The sequence below is a fragment of the Phoxinus phoxinus genome (genome assembly GCF_949152265.1).
Source record: "Phoxinus phoxinus genome assembly, chromosome: 16".
Taxonomy (NCBI): Eukaryota; Metazoa; Chordata; class Actinopteri; order Cypriniformes; family Leuciscidae; genus Phoxinus; species Phoxinus phoxinus.
This window is the reverse complement of record NC_136891.1, coordinates 25,263,674-25,287,375: the sequence shown is the minus strand read 5'-3', so window position 1 is coordinate 25,287,375 and position 23,702 is coordinate 25,263,674. Positions and strand designations below refer to the sequence as shown.

General features: G+C 38.6%; 1 protein-coding gene across 1 annotated transcript in view; it reads right to left on the bottom strand.

Moving 5' to 3' along the window:
- The window catches only part of adcy1a (adenylate cyclase 1a), a 45,474-nt gene that overhangs the window by 9,924 nt on the left and 11,848 nt on the right, over positions 1 to 23,702 (bottom strand). The window contains exons 4-15 of the mRNA XM_079583403.1: positions 22,620 to 22,731; positions 18,365 to 18,492; positions 15,149 to 15,307; positions 14,885 to 15,026; positions 13,273 to 13,428; positions 10,262 to 10,456; positions 7,531 to 7,628; positions 7,269 to 7,353; positions 6,953 to 7,042; positions 5,011 to 5,264; positions 4,672 to 4,798; positions 3,281 to 3,397 (exon numbers count right to left, since the gene is read on the bottom strand). Coding sequence (XP_079439529.1) covers positions 3,281 to 3,397; positions 4,672 to 4,798; positions 5,011 to 5,264; positions 6,953 to 7,042; positions 7,269 to 7,353; positions 7,531 to 7,628; positions 10,262 to 10,456; positions 13,273 to 13,428; positions 14,885 to 15,026; positions 15,149 to 15,307; positions 18,365 to 18,492; positions 22,620 to 22,731 — 1,663 coding nt within the window. The remainder of the gene's footprint in view (positions 1 to 3,280; positions 3,398 to 4,671; positions 4,799 to 5,010; positions 5,265 to 6,952; positions 7,043 to 7,268; positions 7,354 to 7,530; positions 7,629 to 10,261; positions 10,457 to 13,272; positions 13,429 to 14,884; positions 15,027 to 15,148; positions 15,308 to 18,364; positions 18,493 to 22,619; positions 22,732 to 23,702) is intronic.

The following is a 23,702-nucleotide window of genomic DNA, read 5'->3' as shown; positions in this document are numbered from 1 at the left end:
TTTTAAATATTGCTGATTACTTACAAAGTAATAAATGGTTTAGCTCCGCAGTACTTGAGCGAGCTCTTAACGCATTATAGTCCTTCACGTCTATTGCAATATCAAAATTCCGGCCAGTTAATAATACCTAGAATATTAAAATCGACTGCTGGCGGTAGATCCTTTTCCTATTTAGCACCAAAACTTTGGAACAGTCTTCCTACCATTGTCCGGGAAGCAGACAGTTTAAAGCTAGATTAAAGACACATCTCTTTGACCTAGCATTCACATAACACATTCTAGACTTCTATAATTAAATGTTAGGCTGCATAGATTAGGTCAGCCGGAACTGGGAACACCTTCCATAAATCCTGATGTACTCGTTACATCATAAGAAGAATGGCATCTACGCTAATTTTAGTGTCTTTGTTTATCCCGAGGTTTTCCCGCAGCCTGCCGGATCCAGATCTGACGAAGGACCTTCGCCTGGACCCGATGACAACGCAGTACTGAAGTGCCAACTAGTCTCTCCCCTGTGAAGGATCCCTTTACCACTCTACAGATAAAGCGTTGTCGGGATCATTTCGGTTTCGCGTATCTACCCCGGGCCCGAAGTCTTAATGCACACATGAGCGCCATCAGCGTTTCTTACAGGTTCGCGTTTTAAATCTGTGTAGAGAGAACAGTGTCGTCTTAGCGGCCTCTAATTTAATAACTAATGATCGTTGCGACGGAAGTGAATCAATCAAAACTTTAGCTGGAAAATATCTTTATTCAAGAACCGCTATAAAGCCAAAACAATCTCTGTTACCTTAAATTATTCATTTATAACTGTAAAGACGTGCGCTTTGAAACAATCTACATTGTTAAACGCTATATAAATGAAGATGACTTGACTTGACTTGACTTTTAATTTTAATTAATACGCTAAAACAGTCACAAAAAAAGGGGATTTTTCTTGGTCTTCTGAAATAGAAGAGTTTAATTTACACACATACACATACACGCTACAAAGTTTTGGGAGTGACAACCGCATTTAAATGCAGAAGTGAACCATAGCAACAATTTGGTGTCTTATGGATGTCAACAAGAAACATGGAGCCAAAAGATTAGGATAACTGCATTTTTGTTTAACAAAGTAATATTAGCATTTACATGCACTTTGAATGTTTGATTCCAGTCGGAATAAAGCAATATTTTGTTTTTTTAAATGTCATGTTAATGCTTTAGTCAGAAATCATATGAGGTTAGCCCTTTTACATTACTGCTCAAAGTTTGGGGTGGGAAAGATTTTGTAAGAAATCTCTTATTTGATAATTTGACAGCAATACTATTTCACAATATTACTGTTTTTACTATTTAAAATGATTGCTGTGATGCAAAACTGAATTTTCAGCATCCAGTCTTCAGTGTCACATGATCCTTCAGAAATCATTCTAATATGCTGATTTGCTGCTCAAGAAACATTTATTATTATTATTCATGTTGAAAACAGTTGTGCTGCTTAATACCATGATTTTTTTTAGTATTCTTTAATGAATACAAAGTTCAAAAGAACAGCATTTATTTGAAATAAAAATCTTTTTTGAAATTATAAGTGATTTTACTGTCCCTTTTGACCAATTCAAAGTATCTTTGCTGAATGAAAGTATTAATTAGAAAGCGTACTGACTCCAAGCTTTTTTAATGGACATAATATAAAAGTCTTAAGCAATACAGTGTTTTTTTAATTATAAAAGTCAAAGAGGGGTGAAAATTTATAATTTAAACTAATTTAGAGAGGTTTTTTTTTTTCTTTTTTTTTGGACTCCAGGGAACAGTTGTACACTACAAATGCACAGCTTTTCAAGCCTTTGTTGTAGTAAAAAAAAAGAGAAAAAATGAGGTTAAGTGCAATTTAAATAAAAGGAAATAATTTCCCAGTGGAAAGAATGCAAGGAAATAATTCCAGAGATGGTTGCATCTTGTGAGTGCTTTTGTGTATACTGTGTGTCCGAGATTTTCACTTCCCCGTGCCACTGTTTACAATAGAATTCCACGCTCAGGAGAGGATGCTTGCTTCAGAGCAACCGTAACAGAGTTCAGGATGTCTGATTGCATCAATTCCTTGGAAAGGATCTCGGACAGGAAAAGAGGCGAGTGGCATGTGTTGAGCATGCAGCAAACATACGAAACATAACAAACTGCATAACGGGAGTGTAATCACACATTCATTGTGTTCATAAGGCCTCACAATGAAGCCTGGTGAGTGAGATCACAAAGTGAGATGGAGTGGCTGAGCATTTACACTACACACAATCATAATGTTATCTCAATTACGTGATCAAAACACAAGCTATCATCAAAGCATCTGCGCTGACCTCTCACCTAATTAGCAGCTGGATCACAACAACATTGCCATGAAGTGGTGACTCCGGGAATTACAACAACCAAGATGTACATTTTTATTGTGCTTATTCACCCAAATGTAGGACCAAACTGTGAAACTGTGTACACTTCTGTGAAACATATATATAAAAATAATAATTCTCTATACAATTTAAGTTGTTTGGTTCCCAACATTCCTCAAAATATCATGTTCCACAGAAGAAAGAACGTCATACATGTTGGGAATGACATGAGGGTGAGTAAATAATAACAGAATTAAAAAATTTTGGACAATATCAAGCCATTAACTTCATAAATTATAATCACTAGCTTCCGGTAACAGGCCGCACACGAGTCTAGTTCCAGCGAAAGAGTGACCTCTGACCCGACGCATGGCGTAGGATGTAGGCGTAGCGTAAGCTTAGGTGAGATTAGACGCCTCTCGTGGTTCAAACAAACAGGGCTGGGCAACAAACTCAAGCTCCTCCGACATTTCTCTTTAAAAAATCTAATTTTAGACTCTTCTAATTCATGGTCACTCTTCTGCCGGAACTTGACTCGCGTACGGCCGTTAACCGTAAGCAAGTGATTATTGTTTACAAAGTTATAAATGTGAATTTTTTTTTTTCAAAAACGAATCGCTTCACATCAGAAGGCCTTTATTTAACCCCCTGGAGCCGTATGGATTACTTTTATGATGGATGGATGTATTTTTGGGGTTTCAAAATCGAAGGCTCTATTCACTCCCATTATAAAGCTTGGAAGAGCCAGGATATTTTTGAATATAACTGATTGTGTTTGGCTGAAAGAAGAAAGTCATGTACACAGGATGGCTTGAGGTTGAGTAAACTATGGGATAATTTTTGGATGAACTAACCCTTTAAATACTCTAGTAATGTCTTTAACCCTCTGTGACCTGTAAAGGAAATCTGACCATGTTTCGTGGGTTGGACTGCAGGAAGTGTTGAGCTACATGTGCAGGCAGCAGGTTGAACAGAATCCTCTTATTGTCCAACTTCACTCTCTCCATGTCATCTCTCTCTTCCGCAGCCTGAAGATGAAACACACAAACAATTATCTGTATACTCATCCTCGTTGTATTACCTGTACAGTCACTTGAGAGTTTATTGATTCAATATTTAGAATTACAGTCTGAAAATAAGCATCCACCAGAGGGCACTGTTGCAGTAGCTTGTCTATCACACTGCTGATGATGCTTATATCAAGATATTACACTATATTTTAGTGTTTTCTGTTCATGATGCTTATCAAGATATTACACTATATGTTTTCTGTTCAAAATTTGCCATTCAAACGTGTGGGGTCATTCATTTTACGGTTATAAGGTTTCTACAAAAATATTAAGCAGCTGGTAATAATATGCAAAGAATCAGCATATTAGAACGATTTCTGAAGGATTATGTGACACTGAAGACTGGAGTATTTATGATTAAAAATCCAGCTTTGCCAACCCAGGAATAAATTGAAATATATAATTAATTATAATTCATCTAAATTTTATAAATTGTGAACTTAAATATTTTAGCTCACTGTAACATGACAGAGACGCACAACATGCAACAAAACACACACACACACACACACACACACACACACACACACTACATGTAAAAATGCAGAAAGTTTTCTTTGATGGTTAGTGTAAGGGGATATAAATATACAGTTTGTATCATTATGTCTATGGGAAGTAAGGTGTGTGTGTGTGTGTGTGTGTGTGTGTGTGTGTGTGTGTGTGTGTGTGTGTGTGTGTGTGTGTGTGTGTGTGTGTGTGTGTGTGTGTGTGTGTGTGTGTGTGTGTGTGTGTGTGTGTGTGTGTGTGTGTGTGTGTTCACAAGGAGCAAAATGATGCATAGAACTGTGTAAAATCCGTGTGGAGCTTTGTACACATAAGCTGGGTTTCCATCCAAACGTGAAGCAAATCTTTTCAAAGTTTGCAAAAAAACTAAAAATTAATTAGGTGTGTTTCCATTAGGTTGTTCGAGTGGATGACGGTGTTACTGGTAACCTAATTACCAACAGTAAATAAAACACCATCAGCGAAAAAAGCAGATTACTCACGTAGGTTTAATGTTCGCTACGTCAGAATTTATTCGGCAAATGCGTTTCCATCTCCCATTATTTGCATTAACTGTTTTTTGCACAAAAACCACCTTAAGTGAGCGGGTTTTTTAATTTATTATGCTTGCGTCTCTATCACTCGTTTCTGATGTGATACTTCAAAATGCACATAAAAACACATGCATATAATATGTGGGAAACCCCTCTCTTTCCCTCTATCTCACACACACACACACACACACTCACTTGGGTGGCCCAGAGGTAGTCCAGTCTGAGTTTAAGATCCAGCTGTCTGCAGTGAAGCACCAGAGCTCCAGAAAACAACAGCATTGCCAGAACCGGGTCATAGCCATGTGTGTGAAAAAATCCACCTCTAAACACACACACACACACACACACACAATAATACCCATAGGTTTTTCAGATAATTCAGCCTTTTGACCAAAAACATTGACTTTAACTTGCTGAGATTTTAAGTAACTACTACAATAGTTATTATTTTACATTTTTAGAATCTTTTAACCAACTTGCAAACCCCAATTTGGGAAATCAATTTCTATAACCTTTGCGTTTAGCTTGGCTCACCCTATGGCCTTCCTATAACCGCTGGTCTCCATGACGACAGTGTGGAAGATGTTGAGAAGGAGAAGCAGGAGGATCTTGGGTAGTGATGACACACGGAGGTACAGGGCCACAGATAGCGATGCCATCACACATGATAAAAATACGTACGGAGTGTATTTGCACACCCCGGAGCCGTCGGAAGTCCCATTCACTGTGACAACGGTCACCATGGAGACATTGGAATTCCCCACCAGTGACCACGGTACACATCCCACCTGTGCAGGTTCAGAAAATCATACAGATTCAAACGCACAAAGACAAGAACATTACAAATAAATGTTGCTTGGAAGTTAAATGATAGCTTTACTTTGGAAAGCTTTAATCCCAGAAAATTTTCATTCGGTTGCAACGAATTACGGTTGCAATGAATGGTTGCAACAATGATAAAATGCATTACAAATGGTATTTTAAAGCTTTATAAAAACATTTCTTATGTATTAAGCTTTAAAGGCACAATATGTAAGTTTTGCCACTAGGGGTAATTTTCTAAAACAACAACAAAGGCGCAGCTTGATGACGCTGTGAAGTGTGGAATCATGGGAGGTTTCGTCTTCATCTCCACAGCCAATGGAAAGCAATCCGACGGGACTAATAGGCAATAATCATGTTCATGGGTGAGCTAATTTATTAAAGTTTTATTAACGTGTGGTATGAAGAGAGCCGAGATGACCAGAGTTGTTTTAATTGCTGTTTTATTATGTTTATATGCTGCAGTTAAAGTTAAATTAAAGTTACGTTTAGCATCCACCTCCTTCTTCCCTGAACTTGAACTATGTTACTGTTACTTTTGATCACTTAAATTCACATTATTTTTTATTATTATAATAAAACAGCCGAAAGTGCTGAATTACTACTCATACAGGTCACCTTATCTTGCGAATTAAAATTGTGGGGTAGCGCAGCGCTGTTTTACTTCGTCAAAACAATCATAGTAAAATTGTGTTGAAAGTTATGTAAACCTTACTCGTGGCTGGTATGTGACACATATTGCACATTGCAGTTAGATCGATATTAGAATATCATATTAGAATATCATATTAGAATATCATATTAGAATATCAATCGCTCCCATGCACAGTGAATGGCTGCCCACTGCTCAGTGTGTGTGTGTGTGTGTGTGTGTGTGTGTTCACTGCTCACTGCTCAATGTGTGTGCACTAATTTGGATGGGTTAAATGCAGAGGACAAAGTCTGATTATGGGTTGCCATACTTGGCCTTCACATCACTTAGCTTAATAAAAGCTGGATGACTTGAGTTGCTAAATGGCATGCAATTAATTTTTCAAATGTATTGTGTGGTGGAGAAAATGCTATTACTGTTACTATAAATAAAGCTTTTTCTGATTATGATATGTTAGCCACTTGACACTGAGGCATATACAAACATGTTACTCGCGGTAAATCAAGAAAACACGGGATTCAAAAATAACATAAACACAGTAATTTTCTGTCGAGAAAGGTATCCAAACAGTTGCTCTCCTGTCTAATAAAACACATAATATATTAAAGCGTCTTTGGTGTTTCTATGGTTTCTACGGAAGTTGAAATGCCTGCGGATATGCCTCTTTGACAGGCGACGCAATGGCACCGGCCGTTACACTGGTTGAAATGGCTGATTTCTCTGGATTTAAGCATTGTTGTAAACATTTGGGATAAAGTACACAAGTTAACCAGATATATAATATTGTTCTAGTGGTTTTTGGATATTGTAATTCAAAAATATAACATATTCTGGCTTTAATAGATAAAGAAGTGTTATTATAATGTTTAAAGTATTGTTTTATTTAAAATTATAGCCTACATACAGGCTTCAAATAAAGTGTTATCAACCCGCTAAAATATTTTGCATCAGTGTCAAAAGCAACACCCTCAGTCATTCTCTCTTCTACACACACACACTCACCACACACCCCTGGGTCACGGAGTACATCAGCAGAACCAGAAACCCACATAGAACTGTTCTGATCTGCAGGGTCAGACAGTCAGGAGAGCACTGAGAAGACAGACAAAGACAGGAGAGAGGAATCAGCAAACCTGCTGAGCAAAACACACAGCAACTAGAGTTTTACATTTTTTCTGAACAAAATGACAGTGATGGCTGTGGGTGGATGCTAAGGTATTTGTAGCGTGTTCTGGATGCTTGTTAGGTGATGCTAGGGAGTCGAGCCCTGTGTGTGTGTGTGTGTGTGCGTGTGTGTGTGTGTGTGTGTGTGTGTTACCTGTACATGAGTGATGTGAAGGTACATCACACTTGCCATGTGGAAACACAAACAGAGAACCAGAAGAATCACAACCAGGAGACCTCTGCAGCAAGAGAGATAGAGGGAAAGAGAGGGGTTTCCCATTATTATATGCATGTGTGTTGTGTGTTGTGTGACCTGAGCATGTAAAATGTGTATTCAATTTAGCGTGTCTGGCAAATAAATAAAAGGTGTGTTATATTGTTGTGTCAGGTATTGTGTGTATGTGTCATTTACATACTGAGGAATGATGAGAAAATAGACCACTGCAAAAAACGAAGTGAGGACGAGCGAGATAACCACTGCACTGATGAAGGCCTCGTCATACACTTGCTGATACTGTGTGACAGAGAGAGACAGAGACAGCTTGATAGATCGCAGCAATTACATGTGTACATGCGTGTAAATATGTTTCTTCAACTACTGTATCTGCACTTTTAGCCTTGTTGAGTCTTTTAAACTATGTTTTTCCTGAACCATCATGCATGCACAAATGTGATTTCAACCTCATTAAAAATCACCATTCATTTTGTGATGGAAATGACGATTAAATAATTTTTTTAAAATAAAATGGTGACTCTCTTGTCTTTCTAAGGCTATTTTTTTTTTTAGCATTTCATGTATACCAAACACACACAATTAAATCATGTTTCTACACCATTCAAAATATATTTTAAGAATTGTTTGAAAGATTATTTTAAGATTGAAAGTCTGGGACATGAAAAAAACTAACAAATCTAAATTATTTATGATATAAAAGACATTTTAAGGTAACACTTTATTTCACAGTGTCAATGTTACATATGTTACATGTAATTACTGTAGTAATAACTGTAAATTATGCATAATTACATGCAATTAACCCTAAACCAAACACTTATCCTAATCCTAACCCTATAGTGAGTATGTAGTTAATTATTATTACTCAGTACTTAAATGTATATTATTACATATAATAATATACATTTTAAAAGTAGCAAAAACAAATGACGAAGACTTGGTAAAAAGTTCCAGAGGCAATTTTAATAACGTATTACATTTAATTTTGACAAAAATCAATACAAAAGTGCTGAAAGTTGAAGAAACAGCCACGTGTGTGTTCATGTAAACATGTGTTTTGTTGTATCTCTTGTAGGTGTCACAAGCAAACGTGTGTTTGTATCATTCCAGCGCAGCCTGCGAGAGATCAATGCAACACACTGCTTTGAGCGTCAGCTTCATTAGAGTATAAAGCCAGCATCCCCCTCTTCACAAGAGACAGAGGCAATGTCATTATACTCCCAGAGAGAGCAGGGAAAGCCACCGCGCTCGAGAGAATATATGTCGTGAGTCTGACAGATTTTCCCAAATCATTACTGTTGCCCCCATTCTGTAAGGGTGGGCAGGCGTCTAAGGAATAGAGAACAGAGCAATGGAGAGAGCTAGTGAGAAAGGAGGAGGAGGGGGAGAGAGGAGTTGAAAGTGAGAGGAGACAGGGAGTCACGAAGCACAACGGAACAATGCGGGGGATGCGGCGTGTGTGTCTGAGGAAATTCTTCACTCCATCTCTCTCGCATTTCGCCATGTCACTACTGCCAAATGCCCTGGATCGGTTACCGCTGTGTTTGGGACGATGGGGCATGTTGTCACACTTTTCACTCCAGTGAATATTTCACATGGTTTTTAACGTCTATTTCTGCATAGACACTCACAAGCATTCAAAAGTTTGGGGTCAGTTCGATATTTTTTATAAATAAATTAATACTTTAATGCATTGAATTGATCAAAAGTGACTGTAAAGACATTTTAATGTAGCAAAAGATTTTGTTTTTCAAATAAATGCTGTACTTTTAAACTTTCTGTTCATCAAAGAATCCATAAAAAAATTATAATGGTTTCCACAAAAAGCAGCATAACTGCTTTCAACATTGATGAGAAACGTTTCTTTATGCAGCAAATCAGCACATGATCAGAAATCATTTCTAAAGGACCATGTGACATTGATGTGAAAATTCAGCTTTGCCATCACAGGAATAAATTAAATTTTTTAAATATATTTGAATAGAAAACAGCCGAACTCCAAACTTATGAATGGTAATTTTCCTTAAAGTCTTAGATTAAAAAAAGCTTTTGATTAAGTTCCTTGAACACATGGTGACGAATAGTTGGGTAAGTTGTCATAATAGAACTTGCCTTTAAACGTACATTTTCTTTTCAGCTTAAAATAGTATTATACAAAAAAATTGCAGCAAAACTGTAAAAGTAACATTGTAATTAATACATTTATAAAACACAACAAATAAATTAAAATTTTGCCTTTTTTTAGTGTGGTTTTATTGTGCTTACTTATTTAGCCAGCAGCTATAACAAAAATATGACAATATAATATGATGTTATTTTAGCTTAGACACAAAAATCATTCTATTTTAAGAGGTATATGTTAGGAGGTGGAAGGATGAACCCAATCGCAGACAGTATGAACTCAAACAAGGTTTATTTACAACAGAAAAACAGGGGAAAACAAAAACCCACGAGGGGGTAAAACGAGGGCAAGACTGACAAGGGATGACTAAACTTGAAACACACTAGACAAACTTGACAATAAACCAACAACAGGAACAGGATAAGGCAGTTACTAGACAAGACTCTCACAAGGTATTCAACGGTAACATCAAACAATGAACCAGCACAGGACAGCAGACACATGGGGATTATATAAGGAACACTAATGACAAGGACAGGTGAAACTGACTAGACAATAATCACAAGACGAGGATAACAAGGGGGCGGGGTTACATAAGGAGACAACACAAGCACATGGCCCAAACAATTGGCCATGCACTTGTACACAAAACATGATTCTGTCATGATCCTGCCCTACAACCAGGGAAAATCAAGGACACTAAGGCAGAATCATGACAGTATAACCCTATGTAACAGCTATACTTCTCACATCTGACATGTTTATCCATTATGCAGCTGTGTGTACTCACTCTCTGCTCTCTCTCTCTGCTCTTGTATGTAAGGGTAATATAGTTGAGGTCTGCCGTCTCGGACTCCGTCTGTCGTGCCTCTAGCATACGACCAATGTAACGGTTCACTCTGCTCCCGGGAGAGTTCTGCACCTGGCCCGCCGAAAATGACGTCCGATCGCGCAGCTTCTCAGAAGCTGTTCGCAACGCCCGTCTCTGGAAACCCAGGGAAGATTTCAGTTCAATTTCAAGTATAGCAGATTCCAGTTCAGCAAAGGGGAAGATTTTCAATAAATAGTCATAATTTTTTATCTGTTGGCTATGCAAAGCTGTCATATAACTTCAGAAGATTTCAAATATAATGCAGGAGTCATATGGACCACTTTTATGGTGCATTTTTTGACAGCGTAGACTATTTCACATTTCTTTATTTGTGTATATACAGGTTTGGATTGACATGAGGTTGAGTAAATGATGACAAAAGTTACATTTTTGGGTGAACTATCACTTTATGATTATTAGGTAAAGAAAGCACCGCAAACCAACACATACTTTTAAACTCATTTAGACACAAATCTACATAACAGGGTGACAGATGGGTATTCGACACATCTCAGCATATTTTCTCACACATGCAATGGTGATAAGATGTTTAATTATGCACTGATACAAGTCAAAACACACACACACAGTCACACATGATGAGAACAGTAAATCTGCAGTGGTGACTGGATCTGTGTGCAATCATCCACACATCTGAAGGAGTGGCATTAGAGAGTGGACTGGATTAAAAGAGTGTGAGAGTGAATGTGATTTGTGTGGGTGTAAAAGGTGATTTAGGGTGATTTGGGGATTTTGGCTTTGCAAGTACTGGAGGACTGCACACAAAGCAATCACAATATGTCAGCAGCACCGGAACAAGTTTTTGCTGACTGACTGGTCATGACATCATAACACTGTGATGTCTTAGCTCATAATTAATAATTAGGTTATCAATATATTTATGAGGCAAACCTTTGTAAATTAGGTTCTTGTGGAGATACACTTAAGACTGGCAGGGTGTACTACTCAGGTTTGTGATTTAATATCAGACCAGACTTGACTTGAAATATATGTGACATTTTGCAGTGATTTAAAAAAAAAAGTATAAGCATCACAAACACCTATTTTAGGCTGTTAACACGACAACAATGTAGTAAAAACAGAAACAGTTTTTCAGACTAAAATGCTGTATCATGCATTCCAGGCCAGTAGTTGGCGATGTCACTTTGTAAAGAAACACTACGCGCCTATAGACCTTATGCACCAGAGAAACGCAGCCATCTTTAGAATATTGTCTTTGAACTTTCGTTTTTGCGTTCGCTCTGTATATTTCTATGGCATAGCTGTCCAGGAGTAATTCGCTTTTGAAGCGGATTTACTTAATGTAAAGTTAAAGCTGCAGTCCGGCACTTTTTTGGGTTTAAAAATATCAAAAAATAAATTTTTGAAAAAAAACGTAACCAGACAGTGTTCAAAACGATCTGCTTGCCTTACCTCGATTCAAAACGGTAAGCTTGTAATAATGATTTTAATTCTAGTGGTACTGGTGGATTTCCGCGGGAATTTCGAGCATGTCTTTGCGTCATTACGTCACTTCTGTACACATAGAGAAGGAGTCTCGGCTATTATAGCGTGTGTGGATGATGGTGGAGTTTTAGCTTAGCACTTGGTATGGCGGATCCCGAAAGTTTAAAGCGACAATCACCAGTGACAACTGGAGATTCACCAGTTGTAAAACCCAAAGACTTCGGACTTCAGAAAAAATATATTTTTCACGTTTTGACGTGATATAAGCAATCGTTAGATTTAATCAGCATGCTATAGCCTACTGCAATGCTTCCCCCCACCCCCCGAATTTGGTCAGAACAAAAGTGAATGTTACTTACTTGTTCAGATGACATTTACCGATGAAAATTCTAATGTTGACACTTTCAAAAGGTATACTCTGACATTGCTGATGACAGTACAGTATCCACAGCGACGCGGCAGCGACAGGTTCTCCTCAATACATTGTGTTCATCCGCGCTGTTTCATGCCGATTTACTACCCACGCACAGTTAATAATTCCGCGAATAACTGCAATTGCAGATTTCGAACAGAGATGGCGACAAAGAGGAAAAACGACGGACTGCAGCTTTAACAAAAGTTATCATGAGGATTGTAATATTTAAAGCAGATGTCTTAACATTTTAAAACGAGTCGTTCATTCATAAATACGCAAGATCTCAGTGAAAATACAGACCGGAAGACAAAACACAACGAGCGCAGCGCTGAAAAGGGGCGGGGCTACATAAGGTCTAAAGACTGAACATGTAATATTCATGCGCATGGCACCGTTTTCACAAATTAAAATGTTTGTAGTTTACATGGAGACGATAACTGTATCGCTTTCATAAACTTTTCAGGCCCACAAAATGCTGTTGTCCTGTAAATGAATGACAAAAACGCATAAAGCATTTTATTTTATTTTATTTTTTTATGGTGTCATTTTAACTGCAACATTAGTGGCAGCTTTTATGTTGACATCTTTTATGCCCATATTTCATATCATATCTCTAGAATGAAATTAATTTCAAAATTTTCAAAAGTTGATTTCAAAGGTTTTCTTTTCATTTCTTCTTTCATTGGTTTAAATATAGAGATTACTTTTGCAGTCATCAGCATTTTGTTGTACATGTAAATGCACTCATTGTGATAAATATCAGCATAAATAGATATTACTTCAGTCAATCTCCAGTCATTTGTATAATTTTAATTAATTTCGCTGGTGTCGCTGCAGGGATCAGTGGGTAGATGTTCGAGATCTCTCTTATAATATATATTTTTTAAATAGTTACTTTTAACTCTTTAAAATAATATCAGATGTTAAAACTTCAGACTGTTGGATGTTATGACTATACAACTGTTTAATAATAGTCTATTAAGTTTGGTTGATGAGAAAAAGTGGGCAGCTGCAGTTATTAAGATGGACATATGCAGTTATCACCCACCTTGTCATCATCCTCACAGGTCATGACGTTGGAGAAAGGGATCTCAGCCTTGAACATCTTTCTGCAGTGCATGAGCTGCACCAGCAGGTAACAGACTGTCTTAAACTTCATCCTTTTCGCTGGCTTTATGTCTGATAGGATCAGCCCAGGAAAAATCTGCAGAGAGAGAGAGGGAGAGGGAGGAAGAGAGGAAAGGGGGTGGGAAGAAATGTGAAATGAGGGAAGAGAAAAGATTAACTGAATGTGTGAAAATGGCTGCAGTAACTGTCGTCTGAAAAAAAGAAGTGGCTTAAAAAAGTGATATGAATCCCTTTGAACTCCAGATGGATTAGGATGTGTGTAAGGCTTTTGATTGTGCATATGTGACCCTGGAACACAAAACCAGTTGCACGGGAATATTTATGGAAATAGCCAACAATACATTGTACTCAGTAATTGTTCACCAAATGCAATCATTTCCTGTACCACTAAAATGACCAAAAAAATAATTCTACCCAATTATAGCACAGCCTTAGATATGTCCACTTTTCACAATCCAGACAAATTCTGATGGATAAAATCAAGTTCCTTATCTGTCAGTCATGTTGAAGACTGACAAATGAGGTCTCTCTCGGGAGCCCCAATCACTTCTGAGTTGTAGAAAAAAAACGGCCAATGGAATTGGCGAGCGGAATTTGCATGCCAAGCCACTGTATATGTGGCTTGTATATAAGGTATATAAGATGGCAGCACGCATACACTGATTCAGATTTTTGCTTCGGAGCCGAGTGGTTGCGTATAGCGTTCACTCTCTTCCAATAGCCTCAAAAAGAGCTTGCAAACAAGAGGGGATCTCTCTTGCACCACATTCAGTGGTGTTTCGCCTTTGAGCCAGTGCACAGTTATAAGTGCAGCGATTCCCCCTTGGTGCTTCGGTGCAAAAGAAGCTTCCTTAAAAGATCAAGCACGGGGGGCGAACGTCTTTTGAAAGATGCCTATCCGTCCGTGTGGTTCTGGATGCGTTCATTTCCTGTCCTCATCCGACAGCCACGATTGCCATCTCACATGTCTGGGCCGCGAGCATGCTGAGATTGTGGCGTTCGTGGATGGTTCATGCTCTCACTGCGAGAGCATGACCATGTCAGCATTGCAGTCGCGACTCTCATTCTTCGTGAGTCCCATCTGCTGTTAGCCAGCCCACTGCCTCAGCTCAAGGCAGAGCATTGAATCTGGTTAACACTTTGAGAGACTTGAGGGTTACTGTGGGAGCGCTTCTGCTGGGCCAGTCCCCACAGACCTCCCACTCCTCTAGCTGTCGAGCTGTCAGATGATGGCGCGGGTCCTTCTCGCGGGGGACCCAGCGTGTCATTCGGTACTCCGGGTTCCATTGCCTGCTTTTCTATAACTCAGAGCTGATTGGGTCTCCTAAGTGAGACCCCATTTGTCAGACTTTGACATAAGGACTCCGTTCTCTCCATCAGGGAACGACGCTTACATCAGTAACCAAGACTTTCTCTCTTACGTTATTTACAGTACAGTTTGTATTATCAAGAAAAACACCACCTTACAGGAGTAAAATGCTTTACAAGAGTTGATTCATGTTGTCTACGATGTAATGATGATGTGTTTGTACCTTGCGTCTGTGTGAGGGTACGATGAAGAAAGTCTCGATGGCGTGTTTGCTGAGGAACGCGTGTCTCTCGTGGCCGAGGCCCGGCTCCACCTCGTAATCTCCATTCAAACATTCCAGCGTTGCCTTGGTGATATGAACCTTCCTGTTGAGGGAAGGGCAAATGATCACACTATCACCTTTCTGCTCATATAGGAATGATATTCCACGTTACATGTTGTATGATGGTTTAATATCTGATTATGAATAATGTGGTGTGTGACTGACCCAGGCAGACCTCCTGCCTCCATCATGTTGGCCAGTGTGACGTCATTGGACCAGACGTCATACTGCCACTTTCGGAGCCCCAGAACCCCGCACAGCACCCGGCCCGTGTGCAAACCCACACGCATGTTCAGGTTCACCTCGGTCGCTTCCGCAACGGACCTGATTACACACATATTCACAAAAAGGTACATTTAAGTTTTGCATTTTTAATACATTAGTGGTCTTTATACTGACACTTACTAGTGTGGATGAAACATCACAAAAGAGGAAATGTTTTTGGTAACAGATGCAATTGAAGACATGGCCACAGGCACATTTGACACCCATGACTAATTAGTAGGTGTTATTTAATAAGGTAATAAAACAGCAAAAATTCAGATATATTAGGGAATTGTACAATTGGGATTGCCAGACCTGGAAACTTGAAAAGTTCTGGAAATAGTAAACGTTTCGTTATAATCTGCTGTAAAAGATCTTATTGGCTAAATATTACTTAGGTCTGAAGTGGCTTCACACGCACGCATGCACGCACACACACACGCGCACACACACACACACACACACACACACACACACACACACACACACACACACACACACACACACACACACACACACACACACACACACACACACACACACCATCTGTGCCAATCATTTCCAGTACTTAATGTCTGAATTTTGACTCAAATCAAAAGATTAACCTCAATCTAATGTTTTTTAAAGTTGCGATGAAACAGAAGAAGCCAAATAACTTTTCTTCCTTATAGTGACGTACTGTACATCTGAGCAAAAGGGATTATCCAAAAGGACCAAAAAAAATTGGGACTTGGTTCTATCCATCAGTTATAGTAAATAATTAATAACAATAATACAAATAAAACATATGCATGGATAAATCATTCACGATAAGATCTATAACTAATAGACCTTAAATTGATTTTAAATCCTCATGTAGTTTAACGATACATGTATTTGTCCCGAACCGTCACGGTACGGACGTCACGGTTCGGTCCATAAAGTCAGATGACGAATACAGTCAGTCACTAGCCTGGCAAGCCAGACTTACATCAAGATGTTTAGTCTGGTAACTCTCCATAGACGCGGCTTAATCCGAGGGGCGGGATAAACGGTTGTCCCTCAAAATCCCTCTGCACGCAATAGGATAGCGCTACAATCAACCAGAGCAACGAAGAAGGTGACGTAGTCAGAGTGGCAAAGATCCGGTCCAGCAAAACTCCGAACACTTCTTCCTTTTTTAAGAATGACTTAAGTGCCGTTCTTTGCTCTTTTCTTAAAGAAAAACTTAACTCCAAGTCCTCCAGAGTCGCGAAAGCCGATTCGAAAGACCGCTGTTCTCCATCCGCAGCCGCCACTTTTGTTTACAAGTGCCAGCCGTCACAACTCTGTCGTCATATGTTAAGCCCGCCCCCGCCTACTCTATACACGACGTGATTGGCCTGACCCAATTTAGGTTTTTGCAGCTAGAAGGTCTATGGAGAGTTGCTAGACTGCCCTGGCTGCAAAATACATTTTGCAGCCGCTAGGGTGCGTCTAGATTTCTAGGCTAGTCAGTCACAGCAATCCACACTCCAATCCAGAAGGGGGTGCGAGGTAATGCAACGCTGTTATCTAACCTCCACAACAGAAAAAAAACAAAGAAGAAGTAGAAGAGATTATCTACGTACCACCCCAAAAGCGTTCAGATGGCATACAAGAACAAGTAGCCAATACACTGAGTTTCGATACATTTTTGGGACGCTCTACACTAACTCCATGGACTGGAAACGGGGACGGCAGAAAGCGGCATCCTCTTTGTTTTCTTTATTTTACAAAAGCACAATGTTTTGTTTTTATTGTGAGTGTACACAAATAAAAATAGACCCTTTTCGAATGATGTCTTACTCTTAGCTGCATGACTATAAATGACGGAGTGCTTTTCATTGGTTTCCGCTGTTATAATGAGGGGGGTAGTGGGCAGACGACATCATCCAGATGTGCCAATCACCAGAGCTAGGCAGAAAAAAAGACTACAGGAATGCAAAAACTAATCTCTGCACAAGTTTTATTTTTTATTATTCTATTTACTTTGCACTTTTACACAACACAAGGGATGCTTTTCAGTTTTGCAGCCGATTGTGACCCAATTACTTCTGTTTTTTATCAGCCCTACAAAAAAATAAGAACTATGCAAGAGTGCATTCTGTTTACTGCGTAGTGCTTTATACACTAAAGGAGTCTGCACTACCTCAGGGGGGACTAAATGCCGCTAGGTGGAACAAACTGTGATTTACACTACTGTCTGTTCAAAATAAATTAAAAGAAACCTAGCATTGTGGATATGTTGTTTTTTTCCGTTGTACTGAACTCGACTGAATATCGACTAGTGACCCCAACACCTAGGTACATACTGAACCGTGACTTCTGTGTAGCCTACCGTTACACCCCTAATAATCAGCATAACAAACAACATTGCAAACAATAGAAAAGATCATAGAAAATAATTGGTGAAAAGCGTGGGAACCCTGAACGCTATATTTCCATTTAGAAAACTAAAGTCAGGTTTTCCCCCCTTATTTCAAAGCTTCTTATTCTCTCCTCACCCCTCACTATAATGCCGGCTGGATCTGATGATTGAAGAGAGAGAGAGAGAGAGAGAGAGAGGGAGAGAGAGAGAGAGAGAGAGGGAGAGGGAGAGGGAGAGGGAGAGAGAGAGAGAGAGAGAGAGAGAGAGAGAGAGGGGGGGGGGGGCTTTGGCAGGAGGAATTTCTTTTTCTGTTTGCTACCAGCATAATGCAGGATATCTACACTAATGTGAGATCGAAAGTGTGTGTGTGTGTGTGAGAGCGAGAGAGATGTGTTTGTGTGTGTGTGTGTGTGTGTGTGTGTGTGTGTGTGTGTGTGTGTGTGTGTGTGTGTGTGTGTGTGTGTGTGTGTGTGTGTGTGTGTGTGTGTGTGTGTGTGTGTGTGTGTGCATTTTCTATCACCTGTGTGAGGTGATAAGAGACTGCAGCAGCGAAAGCCGCCTTAGAATTCAGAGCAGAGAAATGAATATAGTGGAGCAGGTCTCTCACATACACGCACACACACACACATTCCCACACAAAATCACAATAGCTTTCAAATACAGCCTGTCAGATGATGGTAGCACCTGCTGGTTGGCTCAAGTGACTGATGTTAAAACGAAATGAGATTTGGCCACAAACACTGACTCACGTGATGGTGTCGATCATGTCCAGACCCATCTCCACACAGCAGTGAGCGTGGTCCGTTTTGGGCTGGGTCAGGCCAGACACACAGTAATAACAGTCTCCCAAGATCTTAATCCTTCTGCAATGGTTTTCCTGCCACAGAAAAGCACGATGGGAGTTTTTCCAGAGACACACAGAGCCATTAAAAGGAATGTGCAGTTGAAAGCAAGTCAGTGATGCGGTTCATAAATATCACATTTATACCAGGTTATACAGAATCTGGTTTCTGAAATACGGTTTTTACACAATTTATGAGTAAAGAAAAGTATGATCATGGTACTTCTGTGATTAACCATTAGGAAGTGTCCTGCTTTGTCAGTTAAGAAATGAGCAGATGAGAGTTTATTTGGCTATTAAAAAAAAACACTTCTACGTTTGTTTTTATTATATAAAACTGTTTGTGTGCGTATCACTTTATGTGGAACTTGCATTAAGTCTGAAGGCCTGTTCACACCAAGACTGATAACTATAAATTTAACTTCAACGATAACTATTTTAGAGTCTACACCAATTCATGATAATGTTCTGTTTATTATAACTTATAACTATTATAATTTTGCGCTGCTTTTAAATGTTTGAGCTCGTTGAAGTAGCCAGGATTCTGATTGGCTGTCAATGTTTTTATCGTTCATCACCTAAAAAATAGTTTTGAAAGTTATTCCAGAAATATCGTTCCTCTGTGTTATCTTTATAGTTGATGTGATGTGGAATTACCTATTTTTATATTTGATTGATTATTAAAACTTTATAATTATCGTTATAGTTATCATCCTTGGTATGAATGGGCCCTAACAAACATATTTTTCTGTATTAAAATGAATAAAGTCTATTGCAAAAGCTTGTATTTTAAATTGTCACAATATTAATGTTTTACTGTATTTTTGATCAAATAAATGCAGCCTTATGGTGAGCATAGGACTTTTGAACAGTAGAGTAGTTTCTATAAATGTTTCTAATTGAGTTGAGAATTTAGAAGCTTTATCACATTTGGAATTTCCACTTCACAATTTTGGGTTACACTTTATTTTAGGCGTGATGTAGTTTCATTGTACTAACTATGAAGTAATGAGTAATATTAATTAACTACATGTAGGCCTACTTACTGTAGAGTTACGGTTAGGGTTTGGATTTGTTTAGTGGATAAGTTTAGTGTTAGTTACTTGTAATTATGCATAATTTACTGTTATTATTACAATAGTAAGTACATGTATACAGTAAAGTGTAACTACGTCACCTTAAAGTAAAGTGTTACCCAAATTTGTTCTTAAACTATAGATACTGATTCAAATAGGCCTAACCTTTTGCAAATGCATTATTAGGATTATACCATTCACATCACTTAAACAAAACAATGAGACACTTTAGACTAAATAGAGTGAGACAAACAGAAAGACAGGAATTCTCTACAGATCAATTGCTCTATTTTATGAGATATGCACCATCTGGCACCACAGGGCAGGAGGAGACTGTGGTCTGTCACAGCGCGCGCACACACACACACGCATGCACGCGCGCGCACACACACACGCATGCACGCGCGCACACACACACGCATGCACGCGCGCACACACACACGCATGCACGCGCGCACACACACACGCATACACACGCATGCACGCGCACACACACACACACACACACCATATGTGCCAATCATTTCCAACTGTTGCCTGAATTTCAAACTGAATTCTACCTGAATTTTTCTTTTTTTCTTTTTTTTGTGACATAGAGCTACATGTCACAGTCTTACTTTTCTCTGGAACAGACTCTGTTTGATAAAGACTTACACTTGCTGAATTGGGGATACAGAAAAGCAAACTGAGCCATGAAATTGTTGAAGGAAAGGAAAATGATTAAAGTGAAAATTTTGAGCTAAACTTTTTCTAACACCAGCACATTAAACAGTTTTTACTTATTGGAGGAAAAATACGAAAAATACAAATACAATCCACGAATCACCTCTAGTAAAACTTGTAGTTGTAATTTACAGTACATCCAAGATACTTCTGTATGATCACAGGCAGCACCTTTGAAAAGTCCAATCACAGCTGTCAGGATGGTAATTTAGCATTTACTGTGAGGGGCTGCTGAAATATTTATTGGTGTTTGCTAAGACAAAATCTCTATTACTTTTGTAAGGGATCAAACTTCTGTGAGTAACCTGTCTTACACAGTTTATTCTTTGAACATGAATGATACCAGATAACATCTCAAATTATTTGGTTTGTTTAGGACAAGGTGGGCAAATACAGCGTGTTTCAACAAGATGGACTCGACTTGAAATCACTATATCTCTGCAACCAAGAACTCTCACCACTTGAAAGAACGGGGAATAGAGTTTCAATGGCCGCCACTAGATACCTCTCCCAGCGCACCTACAGCCACTAGCCTCGGTTGTTCGCAAGATGGTGACCCAATTGGGTCCATCTATTTGTGATCTATTTTCCATCTAAGTGATCTGGTGGATGATAGAACGCTTTTATTGTAAGTACATTTTAGTGCACTTTTAAAGTATAATTACATACATAATATACTTTAAAATAATCTACTTGAGTGAAAAATGAATGTACACTATAAAAAATGCTGGGTTTTTTAAACCCATATTTAGGTCAAATATGGACAAACCCAAGAATTGGTTTAAATTAAAATAAAATAAATGTTTTAAACCAACAGTTGGTTTGTCCATATTTGACCCAAACATGGGTTGAGACAACCCAGCATTTTTTTAGAGGACAATTTATTTTCAGAAACACTTAATTGAATGTTAATTGCAATTATCTAAAGTGTTGCCAAAGACTTGGGAGTGGGCTGTGTTGTCATAGTCAAGTAAGCAACCATGTATACAGGCACCTAGTAATACCCTAGCAACAACCAGAACAGTTTTTCAACAGCATGGCACTGAGCTGAAAATACTAACGGTGTGTCCGAAATCACATAATGTCTGAGTAGTTACTAGATTTAAATTTGAACCTACTTTAATCAGAAACTTCCTTAATTTGAACATACTTAAAAGTATAAGCCAAACAATGGACATTTTCTTTAAATCTGCCAGTTACAGAGGGTTTCGGGTAAGCGGATCCACAGCAGCTTTGGCGCCTACACTCTTTTGTTATGAATTGTCATCATTGTCCCACGTTCTCATTGGTTTGCAGGCATATAAGGGATTTCATGCCAGGGAAAGCTGTCCGTGAATCGCTCGCCCAAGATGAAAAATGTAATGCTGCTGCCAGATCTCGATCAACGAAAATCACATTGTATTTGATACAAAACTAAATAAAAACGTCATAACTGAAACTATTTTCATAGTATTTCATTTTCTCCATAAGGAAATTTACTTTTAATGAAGACAGACCTACTGTAAGCAGACCTTCTGTAACTATACAAGGCTGTTAATCGATAGTCTATGCGTTTGTTAACTTATTTTTCAAAGCTTGTGAAGGCATCAACAGATAAATGTAAGCTAATTTCAATAAAAGGTCAAACTACGGGTAGCATGCTACGGGTAACTACGGGTAGCATTAATAAATCTGCCATGTTGTAGCTGTCACGTGACCACTAGCGTCAGTTGCGTCGCTTTACTGCCATTAATAAATCCTCTCGCGTGGCCTCATGGCAGAGTAAAGTGTCCATCGAATGCGCACTTCAGAATCTCGGTGAAAAAAAATAGGTCAACCAGGTACTTTCCACCTACTGTTTTTTTTGCATACTATGTATTTGGACTACTCTGATGGCGTAATGTTTTTCGCACACTATATAGTAGGGAAGTATTCGATTTCGGACGTAGCGTAAGAACACTTAATAAACCACATAGCAATGCCTTAGCAACCACCCACAGTACCCTAGTATTCCTGTTGGTTTATGCTATTTTATAGTTGGCAAGTTGCTTTAGAGGAAGTGGTGTTTTTTCGACCAAATCACTTGACGTAATGAATGTAAATGCAGGTTGGATTTTTCCTCAGTCAGAAGTATTTTGTCCATTGTTATTTTTGCTCTAACTCAAATGCTTCCTCTCTGAGGATTGAGGAAAATTGTACAGAGGGACTCTATGAGAAGCTGTGGCCACTAATGGGGATTATGATTATAATGCTGTTCAGCATATTGTCGTCAGACTGTGAGCAATCATATAAGGTACTGCATATGCCCATTGACTCAAGCTTTCTAATGTGATTTGCTCCTCTCTTCCTTTCTCTCAACACATACATGCCAATAGTATTACTTACTGTAGCGAGCTCGTCAAATTTTCCGAAGAGCTCATTCAGTAGTTTTACCAGCTCTTGGGCCGTGCACTGTGATGCTAGACTGGTAAACCCAACAATGTCTGCAAACAGGATGCTGCACAGAATGAGAGGACAACAGGTTACGATGATTCACAGCAGACCTTACACTGTTCATTGTAACGGCTTAGGGCCAGAAAACTGTGTTTTATCAGAAACATGCACAGGACTATAAAAGCAAAATGAATCAACCGGCCTTTTTTCATTAAAACATTACAATCTGTAGTCAGATTAACCCAGGCCAGGGGTCCGGGGGGTACTTGGCTCATCCAATCCTTTATTGAGTGAGTTTAACCCACCTGAGGTGTCAAGGTTTGGCTGGTTAGTATAGTCCAATAAACTAATCAGTGTTGTATCATTCATTTATCATGTCAGTATGTCAATGTCAATGTAGCATGTCAAAATACTTTTGTTGAAGTTGCGACTAAACAGAAAGTAGTAACAAATCTACAATAAAAACATTTTGACGAACATTCTTGAAAAAGGAAAAAATGTAGGGCGGGGACTTGGCTCTATCCATCAGTTGTTGATTGGATGGAAGCAGATCTGAACGCGAGCTTGATGTTGATTGTAAGAAAATGGCGGGAAGTGGACTAAATGATTGGAGAAGTCCAGCATGCGTCACCAGAGAGCAGTCTGTCGTTTCCACCGGAAGATCCAGTTTAATCATTTTGATTAAAATCGTTTAAAGATTAAAACGGTCCAAAAAAAAAAAAAAACATGCTTATAGAAAATAAAAAAGGTGCATTTTCATTTCATGCCGACCTCAACTAAACTAAAATATAATAAAGCAGTAATATGAATTACCACAGGTTCATTTTAGTTTTACTTTAGAATGACTTATTACAGAATATATAGTAAATATGTCAAACTTTATAACACACCGTCATTAACATTAAAATGTAACACTGCGATAAAATCTTAATTAAATGAAAGTAAATGAATGTTTGGAGAAATCAATAATTGAAAATTAAAAAATTAAATAAAATAACAATCACAGTGGACTCTAATTAAAAACTAAATTAATAG